We start from the raw sequence: 13,315 nt of genomic DNA, 5'->3' as shown, positions 1-13,315 counted from the left end.
CTGGTACGCCCTGGTCTCCCTGAGGACGGTGTCGTGGTTTAACCCCAGCCGGCAGCTAAGCACCACGCAGCCGCTCGCTCACTGCCCCCCCACCCCTGGGATGGGGGAGAGAATCAGGAAAAAAAAAACTCGTGAGTTGAGATAAAGACAGTTTAATAGGACAGAAAGGAATGAAAAACAATGATAATGATAATAATAATAATATGACAATAGCAATACTAAAAGAATTAAACTATACAAAGCAAGTGGTGCACAATGCAATTGCTCACCACTCGTTGACCGATGCCCAGTTAGTTCCCGAGCCGCGATCCGCGCCGCTCGGCCAACTCCCCCCTGTTTATATACTGGGCATGACGTTCCATGGTATGGAATACCCCTTTGGCTAGTTCAAGTCAGCTGCCCCGGCTCTGCTGCCTCCCAGCTTCTTGCACACCTGCTTACTGGCAGAGCACGGGAAACTGGAAAGTCCTTGGCTGAAGACAAGCGCTACTTAGCAACAACTAAAACATCGGAGTGTTATCAACATCATTCTCACACTAAATCCAAAACACAGCACTGTAGCGGCTACTAAGAAGAAAATTAATTCTGTCCCAGCCAAAACCAGGACAGACGGGAATCTTCGCAGGTGGTCAGGGCAAAATGCCGGTAAGATTCAGGTGAGTCAAGCACATGAGGCTCAGCTCTGGCAAGGGAGCCGAGAATACTGCTGAAGCCATCGAGCTGTGTCTTAAGGGTGTTTCCAGCAGGAAGCCTCAGCGTCGGAAGTTCTGTTGCTACAGCTAACTGATTGAACCCCTTCCCCTCGTGACTGCCGTGTCTGTCTGCGCCGTGGACCTACTTCAGCAGTTCAGCAGGAAAAGGAAGGTGCTCTGCCCAAAGACTAGTCCTCAGCTGGCTGGCTGGGGCACTCCTCTGGGTCTGGGAAAGAGCGGAACTGGACCTGGATCGCCCACTTCCTGGGAGATGCTCTCAGCAGCAGATGGCCACTTCTCCCACTCCTACCTCTGGGTTACCTGCCAGAGCGTGGGAGGGTTTTTCAGGCTTCCAAGCCCCGTTTCACAAAGGTGTCCCCATTATTTCAGAGAGAAGGTCAGCTCTGTCCCTCTCTCCACTGGTGGTGTTCCCTTGCCTACGCATATTGTTTGCCGTGAAGTCCCCTTGACGCCCGGCTTTCCGTGGGCACCGCTGGCTTCCGATTCAGCACTGCGCATTCCCCTGCCGGAGCTGGCTGCCTGAGTTTCAACATCTAGCCTGCTCTAGATGCTTAGCAGATTAGGGTCCCGCTTTTTATCTGGATTGGCTTTATGTTGACAGACCTTGGTGGTGGAATTCCAATGTACGTAGCAGGTTCCATAAGGCATAAAACTCTAGGAATTGCTTCACGTTCATTGCGCCATTCACTCTCCTTCAACTCCAGCTCCTCCCGGGCCCTCATCCAATCCGCCATCAGTCTTCCAACATCTTCTTGACATCTTCAGTGCCTGGTAAAATTATGGAGAAGGTTATCCTGGGAGTTACTGAAAAACACTTGAGAGACAATGCAGTCATCGGTCATAGCCAGCACGGGGTCACGAGGGGCAAGTCCTGCTTAACTAAGGTAATTTCCTTTTAGGAGAAGGTCACCCATCTAGCTGAGCAAGGGAAGCCAGCAGATGCGGGGTTTTGGGATTTTAGCACAGCTTTTGCTAAAAAGCTGGAGAGCAGCCCCGCGGAAAGAGATCTGCGGGTCTGGGTTGACGACCACTCGAATAGGAGTCAACAGCGTGCCCTGGCAGCCAAAAGGGCCAGGACCCGGAAAGAAGAAAGACGTTCCACGCCGACTACAACACGCAGACAAGCTCTACCAAATGCCGAGTAAGTAACCAGGCTGGATCAGCGTGGGTGCTGCTGTAGGTGCTGGCAAGATGGGTATGCTCTACAAATCTAGTCTTCCCACTAAAAAAGACTTTGAGGAAATTAGTCTGAACCGAGACCCATTGTATCAGACTTCTGCTTGCCGCACCAATTTCCTTCTCCATCTTGATACTGGATTCAAACGCTTCAGGCAGTATCAGAAAAACCCCAGTCCCTTTCAGATGGTCACACGGAGAGGAAGGGCATCTGGGAGCGCCTCTTCCTCTCCACCCACTGGGAAGGGGCTTGGATGGCTTTCAGGCATTCGCCCTGTTGTGCCTAAGCGAGGATGGAATTTTAAGCTACGCAAAATGGCAAAATCAACGGAGGGTGAACAAAATGGACTGAAGCGTCTCTTACCCGTGTTTCTCTGCCAGCTTCACCATCATGGGCGAAAGTTCCCATAGCACAAAGACACCAGGCAGACCCTGGTCTCCCAGTAGCCCGTCGGCTCTCTTCTCATGTCGTGTGACTGAAAACTGGTCAGTCCTTACCACCTGGCAGGAAACAAACACAGCAAACGTCAGAGGTCCTCGGGGCATAAAGATTACCATGGTGTACGGATACTTAAGAAATAAGTCTGGGGTCACGTACGGTTTGGGTAATGCATTTTTCCGAGAAAGTTTGAGATGTTAGGGGCTTGATTTTTTACCAAAAACCCTCAGGCCATTTAGAATGCCAAGCTCACGGGCTAAGTTTTGGGGGGAAAAGGGAAATCACGTGTTACGAATAACTAGGAAAGCAAGAGAGAACAGAAGGAAGAAAATCATTACGCCACTGCCTACATCACGCTTAGCCAGGACCTTAATCCTGGGTGCAGCCTGGTACCTCCAGACAGAGCGGAACTGAAAGAGGTTCAGAGAAATGCAGCAAGGAAGCTCAGGGCTTGAATGGCTCCCACAAAGGACCATCGGAGTAAGCCGGGACTCGTCAGCGGGGGAAAGACACGGCCTGCAGGCTGGCACAGGAAAGGTCTACGACATCCTGAGAGGCAGGGAGAGAGCGGGCAGCGACCGTTCACTCTTGCCCAGCAGAGGAACACAGGCCATCAGATACAGCTAGTGGGAGCAAGCCCACGAGGGGAGGTGTTCGTTCTTACAGCAGAGCAGACCTGCTGAACGCCTTGCAAAAGGGTGTTGTAAATGCAAAACGTTTACCTGAGTTCACGGTCAGATGGGAAAAGTACCCGAAAGAGAGCCACTGAGGGATCTCAATAGACCATAACAGACTCAGGAGATCCCACGAGCTGAAAACAGTTGCAGATGGAGAAAAGCATTAGGGACCTTCTTTCCTCATTATTTAATGTGACAGAAGTCCCAGAAAGCGGAAAGTTTGTCTGCCCATCATCCCTCCTCCTACTCCTTTTCACTGTCCTCAAAACACCAATATTCCTAATTCTGCCTCCAAAAGGTTTGCAGTAACTACATAGTCCTTTCTGGTTTTCACCTGGTTTTTCCCCCTGCATTTTCAATTCAGTTGTGCAAGACTTCTGGGGCACACGCAACTAGAGAGCTACCCTGACCTCACCCCTTCCTCTCCGTACACAAAGTACTGGCTCTCAGGACAGCCAGCTTGCATTCATGCCTGTTACAGAGAATAGATGCAATGCAGAGATGCTTCTTGTTAACTTAGAGACACGCTGTGAAGTTGTAAATAAGTAGCTGTAGTAAGGTTGCTGTTGTTACGCTAGTGCAAGCACACAAAGCAAGTTCTGCAGGAAGAAGTGAAATATTTTATTATTAACAACAATTAATATTGTGGGGAAAAACAGGGTGGTGGGTTTTTATTTTTTTTGCACAAAAGCGCTTCTTCATCTGTAGAAACTGTGCTCAAAAGCTTGCTTGTTTTTCTCCAAACACCCCAGTTGCTCTCACAAAGCCCATTCACATTCTCCCCTGACCTTTACCTCAGTGGTACGGGTTAAACTGGAGTGAGTGACAGGACGGGGGAAAACGAGGCTGAAATTAAAGCTCTTTGTGAAACCTTTGTGAAATCTCACGCTTCCAAAACTTGATCAAGGGAACTGCAAACCTTCCATTAAACCACAAGTATTTTTAATCAAGTTCCTGCTAAAGATAGAAGGCAGGGACTGGGGGAGCAAAGTCCCTCCCACTGTAAGAGAAGATGAGGTTCGTGACCACCTGAGGAACCTGAGCATACATCAGTCTAGGGAACCCGATGAGATGCATCCCAGAGTCCTGAGGGGACTGGCTGATGTAGTAGCCTTACTGCTGTGCCTGGGCAGATCATGGAACAGATCCTCCTACAAGCTATGTTAAGGCGCACAGAGAACAGGGAGGTGATTCGAGACAGCCAGCAAGGCTTCGCCAAGGGCAAGTCTTGCCTGACCAACCCCGTGGCCTTGTACGATGGAGTGACTACCTTAGCGGACAAGGGAAGAGCTACGGATGTCGTCTGTCTGGACTTCTGTAAGGCCTTTGACACGGTCTCCCACAACATCCTTCTCTCTAAATTGGAGAGAGAGGGATTTGATGGGCGGACTGTTCGGTGGATGAGGAATTGGTTGATTGGTCGCATCCAGAGGGTAGCGGTCAACGGCTCCATGTCCAGACGGAGATCGGTGACAAGCAGTGCCCCTCATGGGTCCGTACTGGGACCAGTACTGTTCAATATCTTCATCAATGACATCGACAGTGGGATCGAGTGCACCCTCAGCATGTTTGCAGACAACACCAAGCTGAGTGGTGCGGTTGACACGCCTGAGGGACGGGATGCCCTCCAGGGGGACCTGGAAAGCTCGAGAAGTGGGCCCATGTGAACCTCATGAGGTTCAACAAGGCCAAGTGCAAGGTCCTGCACCTGGGTCAGGGCAACCCCCAGTATCCATACAGGCTGGGGGATGAAGGGATTGAGAGCAGCCCTGCTGAGAAGGACTTGGGGGTACTGGGGGATGAAAAGCTGGACGTGAGCTGGCAATGGGCGCTTGCAGCCCTGAAGGCCAACCGTGTCCTGGGCTGCACCCAAAGCAGCGTGGCCAGCAGGTCGAGGGAGGTGCGTCTGCCCCTCTACTCCGCTCTGGCGAGACCCCACCTGCAGTACTGCGTCCAGCTCTGGGGTCCTCAGCGCAGCAAAGACATGGACCTGTTGGAGCGGGTCCAGAGGAGGCCACAAACATGATCAGAGGGATGGAACACCCTCTCCTGTGAAGACAGGCTGAGAGAGTTGGGGTTCTTCAGCCTGGAGAAGAGAAGGCTCCGGGGAGACCTTACTGCAGCCTTTCAGTACTTAAAGGGGGCTCATAAGAAAGATGGGGACAGACTTTTTAGCAGGGCCTGCTGCGATAGCACAAGGGGTGATGGTTCTAAACTAAAAGAGGGTAGATTTAGACTAGATACAAGGAAGAAAGTTTTTACGATGAGAGCGGTGAAACACTGGCACAGGTTGCCCAGAGAGGTGGTAGATGCCCCATCCCTGGAAACACTCAAGGTCAGGTGGACGGGGCTCTGAGCAACCTGATCTAGTTGAAGATGTCCCTGCTCATTGCAGGGCAGGGGTTGGACTAGACGGCCTTTAAAGGTCCCGTCCAACCCAAACCATGCTATGACTCTATAAACTACCACTATTATTCTGGCCACTGTGTATTTATATAAATACCCGAGGAAGTCCTTTACAACTTAAATGTTACTCTAAAAGTTCTGAATTGCTTTAAAATTCTCCTGAGGCATTCTCCAAACTATCCCTTCCAGAGATACTGATATTCAGCTCCCGGGCTGAACACCTCACTGGAGGCTGTTTTACAGCAGAGCAGCAAAGTTTTGTAGAACAAGTGAGACTGAGAGACTGCCCAGAAACATTCTCCTCCAAGTTCTTCCACACCCATGTGGCAGCACCTCCAGAAAACACTTTTATATTTGTTCATGACGGTTCGAAACCTCTGTAACAAAACTTCAACAACGTCCTCCCCGCTGAAGCAGCGCTCTTGTTATTATGGATAGCAATGCAAAGACATTCCAAATAAACAGTCAGATACCCTTGGAAGCTAAAGGTCACAATAAGCAGGAAAAGAAAATACTTTACCGTGTACATGAGACTGTTGGAAACTTTTGCCTGGGGCAAAGTGGAAATTTCCAGCTACCTGCAGGAGACAGTAATCTTTCATTAAAAGGTCTGAATCTATATAAATAAAGCAGTCGTACTAGTGCTTGGCTTTGTAAATGTTTGTTTAAAGAAGATATACACCAAGCAACTCATTTTCATAGGTGACAACAGCAGCAGATATTGTCCTAACAGGGGGATGAATTTCCCCTCTTCCTCACAGGCAGGCGTGTGGAAAGCCATAATTACATACTGATGTTGATAATACCTGTTCTATGCAGATTATTATAGTGGACATAAAAATGGGAAGAAGAAAGGTCTATTGGGAGGGAACTGACTGCTGCTGCAGGACCTACAAAAAGGTATCACAGAAAAGGACCGGAGAAAGTAACTGATAGGGGGTGAGCAGGGTAAGAAAACCCTGAATACAATAAACAACAGTGATCCTATGTATGCATCCAGGAAAATAAGCGGCATGCAAAAATAATGCACTAAACCTACCCAAAAAATACCCAAACCAAACCCCCAAAACCCCCAAAAGACAAAGGCTGTTAAAATTTCACCCTGGAATCTGAAAGGGATATGGCTATTAGGTGCCAATCCTCCCTGACACTTACTAGCAATCATACACACTCTCCCCTGGAAGATCGGAATGTCCCAAGCTCACGTGCTACACTGCACCTTCAATGTCTGTGCAAACCTGTTGCTTGTGTTAACTGCAGACCTGATGAGAATGGAGATGTGCAAAATTCCAAGTGCGTAACAACGGCCCCCAGAAACTCCCCCCGTGACACCCACCCTGGGACCCTTGCTACCTCCAGCATGCCCCTTCGAATCTTTCCTGCTCGTCACACTTTGTGAGAGAGGGTCCCCGAATGGTTCGGTACCCATGATGATGCTCAAATCACAATGTCTGGCTTCGTGAGTAAAAGGTTTCCTTTCCAGAAACAAAGAAGGTGGTCTCCAGGAAGAGTACACAAAGACGTAAAAAACCCCAGAGTTTGCATTAAAAAAAAAGAATTAGCCTGGGCCTGACTGCTAGAATGTACTTGGGTACGTAACCTGCACGTCCAAGTGTTCTGGGTTTGGTAACCCGCCAAATGACAGGGTAGTTACACAGTTACTTGGTACATCTCGGACTACATTTTCAGACACCAGTTGCAAAAACCACCTCTCTGAGCATTTTCAGCTTTGACAACCAACTCCAATAGCCTTGCTTCCACTGTTTTTCTACAGAAGAGAACATGTCACTCTCTCCAGCACCTCTGCTGGCAAGCTGGTGGTTGCTCTTATCTCCAGCATCCGCTGGTGCTCTCTGTTTTAAGACTAGAAGGCCAGGCGGGACAACCTCACCTCAAAGAAGCTGCCTCTCCTCCTCCAGAAACCTCGGCAAAAAGACTCGCCAGCTAGACGGTACGAAAAGCTAACCTTCTCCAGCCGGCATGCTTCCGACCAGCCCACACAACGAAACGGAGAATTAGCCCCTTCCCACCGCTTTTCCTGACTCTCCTACCGAACCCCTTTACGGGCACAAGTACCTTGCTGAGCCCAGGGGTTATTTATTATATTACGCTCCTGTGAACACCTACAGCTGGCAAAGGAGAGGAACGCCCCGACTCTGCCTTTTCACAGGCACCACCATCACGCAGCAGGTTCACAGCAAAACCCGTCTCTCACCTTGTTGACCTCTAGGAAACCATACACTTGGCAGCCCTCGTTCTTCTGCTCTTGCATTTTCTGGCTAAACCCTTCCCTCTTGCACTGCTCTATGCTATCCGGGTTCTTGAAGGCCCAGCCTCGCCGCCTGTATGCTTCTCTGGCATCGTCACAAGTATTACAACACCTGCAAAAGCACAAGCACCATCTTACCATCTTTATCGCTAGAAAGAGAGGCTCCAGCTCAGGACTTGAATCCTTGGTGGATTCTTTGCTTCTTCAACAAAGCAACAAAGCAAACATCAGGGACTGGACCTTGAAAGGTGGCCTAATGCTCCTGAAGGAGCTCGAGCTTCTTGAGGTTCTTTTTGAGATTTTGGCATGAGGATGCAAGCTGTTTTAATGCAGTGCTTGAGTCTGAAGAGGGCTCTGCCCGTCCATTTAGACAGCCGACTCACTCCTGGGCAAAGAAATTTGCTACAAAAACCACATCATTGTCCCCCAGCTCCGAGCGGTTTGGAACTTCCCCGTGTGAACAAAGCATCTGCCTGTTTCTACTCCTCCTCTCCTCTGTTTTTAGGGCAAGACTGTCACCATTGGAGGGAGGGTTAATGGCAAACTTTCTTCATTACTTTTCTGCCTCTGGATAACACCTTGGTCACCGCCAAAACCAGTTTTCTTTCTCGGTTCCATGTTTTGCTGGACCAAAGAGAAAGCTGAAGGCTGGAATCACAAATCCCTCAAGATGGAAACACCTCTGGGGAAGGACGCAACTTGACAGATGGGACAAACCAAGTTACTACAGAGACAATAACAGCGAAGGATAGTCCAGAACCTATGGACTATCACGCATCCATTCTTGCAGGAATTTGCAGGTAGGAGGAATGAGAAACACCAAGTGACACCCGTTGCTTGTGTGAGCCATGAATGTCTGCTCTTTGCTCCCGTAAGGATGCAAAGCCTGCAGCAGAAGTGAGAAGGCAAAGCCAGAACCAGGTTTTACTCCAAGACAGCTCACGGAACGGTGAACTAATTTACACAGCTCCCCTCTGGACACCAAATAACCCCAGAAAAGATTCCGTTTGCTGAGATACAATCTGTGTGCTACTGCAAAGGTAGTGCAATTGGCACTGCCCTTAAACAGCCATGGAGGCAACCTAACTCTGCACGCCCTTAACAACCGCGAGTGCAGCTTCCAAAGGCATACCAAAACCGCAACAGTTCTCCTCATTCTCTGAACCCGTGCCCAGGAGGATTTCACGGCACAGGCCTTCATAGACATTGTGAAAACAAACACGCGTGCAACGTAACTGTATTAATTCAAGTGCTAAGAAGATACAAACAGGTGTAAAGGTTACCTAATGTCCTCTGACTCCGCCCCGTAACAGCTCTCGCAGCGATCGGCATCCAAAGAATTTGGATCAAACGCTTTTTCTTCTTCTTTCCCCAGCTCTAAGACAAAAGAGGATTCAAAGTGATGAGGCGTGTCTAGAAACGCTCTCTCGTACTCTTGTTCTGTTCTACGCACAATAACTGTTCCACGCAGGAACGCAACGATTTTGTGTCGGAAGCTGCGCATCCTGCACCCAGAGCCCACCTGAAATGGTGTGCAAGCAAGACCAAGAAGCAGAGCAGCACTTGTCATCTCAAGAACACCCTCCATAGAAATCAGGCTGTTTCAGCTCACAAACCCGGAAGGACAGGACCGAGCCTCTTGGCTTACAAAAGCCCTCTAAGGCTCGCTATCTAGGCACTGCTGCACTGCCCTCTCTGAGCCTTGAAAAGGTGGCTCCTTGGATAACGAATGCGGGGGAAGGTGGGAAGGTACACCGTCAGACACTGCTGAGGGGATAAAACGTTATCAGGGCCCTGTTGGTTGAGACTGGGAGGTATAACAGGTGGACGGAAGCGAGCAGTAAAGAAGTCTGTATTTCGTATTAGCCACAGAAAAAACAGATTTGAACTAGAAAGTATGGAATAGGCATGAAAATCAATCATTCACCTTATTTCTTTAACCACAGACTTTATGCTGGTTATGATCAAGCAAAGAAAAACTTTCAGGAAAACATACCCATTATTAAGCAAACAACTGTGTGAGACTTTCTTTCTAAAGCTTGCAACATTGAAAGCAGTTGAAAGCGCACTTAAGAAGTCATTCTTTAAAAAGCGGTATGGCTTTTCATCTTGTAATTACGCTACAAGATAGCGTCAGGAAGCATACAGCTTAGTAATTGCTACGCTTTGTCCAAGCCACGATTCCCACCGTTTGAACAAGAACACTTTAACAGAAAAGTTAAATCTGAGCGAGACAACTCAACAAATTCAGTTCACGCCGATGCATAGAACTACACCGTCTCCCAGAAAAGGTAATAAGGAGCTCACGTTTTGGAAAGGAAAAGTCAGGACAGTATTACAGTGTTAGATTGCAACACTTTGCCAGCACCGTTGCTGGTTGGGAATCGAAGTACAACGATGAGCCGTAACACGTCAAAAACATAGAGGAGAGGTTTATGTAGCCAAGGACCACTTACTACAACTTGTAACCGAGAAATCAACGAAAGTATATTTATCAGGTACGCATTAACACACACAAAGTAAACGTAGGAAGGTGCAAGTTTAGGCTGAAGGGTCGAGTCACTGGAGCCTTCCCTGGAGAGAGGCTCTTTCCTCTAACCAGCTCGTCCCATTTGTCAGCCCACTGTGATTTAAAGATAGAACCAAAGCCAAGTTTTGCCACAACAGCTGCTTGATTCCTAGTCGTAAAAGACCATTAAGTCGGCAGCTTTATTCCTGAAACGCATCCGTGAGTCCTTGTTGTAATTTCAGAGGACTAGGCAAAGATTTGCCTTGCAAAAGCGGCGAGTATAACAGGAGTTTGTCTGATCTGCCCGTTCAACAGATTTGCGTGCTATCAACTCTTCCAGAGTTTGTGGTGTTTAAATGCTCTTCAGCTGTCACTTGGTCCCGTGAATCTCCAAACGGGCATACAGTGACGGAAAGACGACGAGAGCATCCATCCAAGAAAGGCAGAACAGCGCCTTACCGTGTCTCTCGGCCTCTGGAGTCACACGATTGCCGGCTTTATCCAAACGTTGTTTAAACAGATTGTGCTCCACATCCAGCTGCTGCTCTCCTGCTACGTCCATGGCATCGATGCTCAAATCTGAAAGCAGCCAGCAAGGAAAGCGGTCTATAAACACACATTTGGTCTGGCCTGTGGCAGGCTGAGGAAGCATTCAACCCGTGAAAATACACAATCTTTCAGCCAGGGGGATAAGGATGTGCCAAACTGGAAGGGTGCGTATGGCTGGGGCCAAGTGACGTTTAGGGAATAAAACGCACGTTGCGGCACCCTAAACGACCCTTCCAAATACGGGGTTTGCTTTGCTCTACAAGAAGGACTGTTTCCAGCTGCCACAGAAAGCATTACCCTGAAAGGTAATACGCTTAAGGCAAAAAACCACATCCAAACCCCTCAAAGCCCATCACCGTTTTCAGGAGTTAAGCTTAAAATGGGGTGAAAGCTGCCTCCTGCCTCTACCCCCTCACCCTTCCCCCTGCAACATCAGCACAGTTCCTTGTGACCCCTTCTCACAAAGAAGATTGAGAAGGTCTGGGGTCTCGGCCTGCTATCGAAGCACCACGATGCACTTGCTGGCTCCAGGCTCTCTTAGAAGACCGACAGCTTCTGGGCACAAAACAGCAGAGGCTTCCAGTCTCTCTGGCCTTCCCACGCCCTTTTAAAGGTGACGAAGGCAAAGACCAACATCATCTTGGGTGGTCAGAAGGAAGTCGGACTCACTACATTTAGAGCCCAACGCATTACCCAAAGGAATTTCTACAACAGAACAAGAGGCAGGGAAGATCAGTGGACGGCCGGATAACGTGCACAGCACTAATGCCCAGGGAGACTGGCCAAACTTTCCGCCACTTCATCCTGCAACTTTGTTTTGAACTTGGTTAAAGGTAATCAGATTAACAACGCTCATTCTGATTTTAAAAGTTTTGGAGAAAGGTCATCCCGTGGCATTGGCGTTACAGTCAGAACGTAAGGACAAAAATCACGGAAAAGTTGCGCCTCCTCAAGTAACTTCCAAAGGAGACTCTAAAGCTTTTCAACAGCAACACGGTCAAATCTTGGCTCCCAAGTGAACTCTGTGCCAGCTTCTTCAGTATTACTGAGCTCTCTGACAAAGTACACCGCCATACCGAAACCTAAGTGGGTTTACACCTTAGCCTCATTTGTAATCTAGAAAAATAACACCGCCTGACTGGAAGCGCTGGTTTAAGCGCCCAGCGGGCCTGCCTGGAATCACCGCGTAACCACAAGGCATCACCAATTCCTCCCTGTCCGTGGCCCAAGCAGCGGTGCGGCACTCGGAAGCACCAGGCACACGGAGCCTGTTGGGCCTCGGCAAGTACAAAAATTATCCCCGCTGTTCAGCAGTCTGACTCACAAGCACAAGGCATATGTGGAAAAATGACATCTAGGTTGATCTTCAGTTTATCTCCCCTTGATTTGTCAACGTACAATTCCGGATGAACCTAGGAACAAAGAAAAAACAGAGAGTCCCGTTTCACTTGGCAGCAAATCCAAGGGCCTCTTTCCCGCCACCGCTCTGGCTCAGGAGCGCATTTTTAAGACGGGGCGTTCGCGAAACACCTGAGCTGCTGCCTCCCACGGTAGCTAAGCGCTTGCCGTTCGTAACGCTTTCAAAAAAGAGAAGACTCTGGGAATCTTAGAATTTGGGCTGGGCACGCGGGCTCCCGCGCTCGCTTTCTTTTCCTCGTCGTGCCTGCCTGTGGACGGCGGAGACAGCGAGAAGAGATTTGGAGACGCTCTCCGGCGACCGCCTTACGGGAGGCCACCAGCCACCCTTGGCGCCAAGCGGCTCTCGGGGGAGGGCAGCCCGCTCCCGTCGTCAAGGCCACCGGCTGGGGGAAAGAAAAAAACCCAAACCCATCTGCGGCGGGTGAAGCTGCTGCGGGGGCAGCCCGGAGGGGGCGGCGGAGGAGGCGGCGGCTCGGCGGGGGTGCGCAGGCACGGCAGGCCGCCCCGGCCCGCAGGGCCCCCCCCGCCGCCGCTACTCACCTCCTTGGTGAGGTAGTACTGCAGCTCCGAGAAGAAAAGCAGCACCATGATGAGCCCGCTGACAACCGTCACTGCCGGGGAGACGAGAACCGCCGTCAGCCCCGCCGATCGCGGCCGCACGCCCGCCTCGCCTCCCCTCGCCTCCGCCTCCCTCAGCCCGCACGCCGCCGCCCCGAGCCGCTGCCTCCCGCCGCCCAGCGCCGGCCCGCAAGGCCCCCCCGGCCGGCCGCCGCCCCACGGCGAGGCCCGGGCCCGCCCGCCGGCCCCGGCCGCCCTCACCCCGCCCGCTCACCCAGCGCGCCCCCGCACGTCTTGACCCGAAAGTCTTCCAGGGTCTTGGGGAAGCATCGAACCGCTTCAGCCGCCACAGCGAGTCCATGGCGCCGCGCGGCCCGGAACCAAACCCGCCTTCCGGGGCCGGGCCGGCACCGCCCCCGGGCTCGCCCGGCAGCGCGGCCCGAAGCCGGCCGAGGGGGCTGGCGGGAGGGGCTGGCGCTCCCGGTCGCCTCCGGGCCGGGAAGGTCCTCGCTGCCGCCTCGCCCTCCTCTGCCCGCCCTGCCAACGGCCCCGGGCCTCGGAAGGACGCCCGAGAGACGCGGACTGGGCCGAGATCGGTTA

The 13,315-nt window shown here is 50.9% G+C and overlaps 1 protein-coding gene across 1 annotated transcript; it reads right to left on the bottom strand.

The window, feature by feature from the left end:
* Positions 1 to 254: 254 nt before the first annotated feature.
* Positions 255 to 13,076, bottom strand: LOC127023431 (endoplasmic reticulum-Golgi intermediate compartment protein 3-like). The gene is given in 10 exon segments (XM_050907543.1): positions 255 to 1,481; positions 2,254 to 2,390; positions 5,932 to 5,989; positions 7,627 to 7,792; positions 8,964 to 9,057; positions 10,649 to 10,768; positions 12,063 to 12,150; positions 12,698 to 12,768; positions 12,990 to 13,043; positions 13,046 to 13,076. Coding segments are annotated over 9 exon segments (696 nt in total). The 3' UTR covers positions 255 to 1,481; positions 2,254 to 2,376.
* Positions 13,077 to 13,315: the final 239 nt, after the last annotated feature.

This window comes from Gymnogyps californianus, chromosome 17 (genome assembly GCF_018139145.2).
Source record: "Gymnogyps californianus isolate 813 chromosome 17, ASM1813914v2, whole genome shotgun sequence".
In the NCBI taxonomy this organism is placed as follows: Eukaryota; Metazoa; Chordata; class Aves; order Accipitriformes; family Cathartidae; genus Gymnogyps; species Gymnogyps californianus.
Note: the sequence above shows the minus strand (reverse complement) of the source record. Positions and strands in the feature narration are given on the sequence as shown.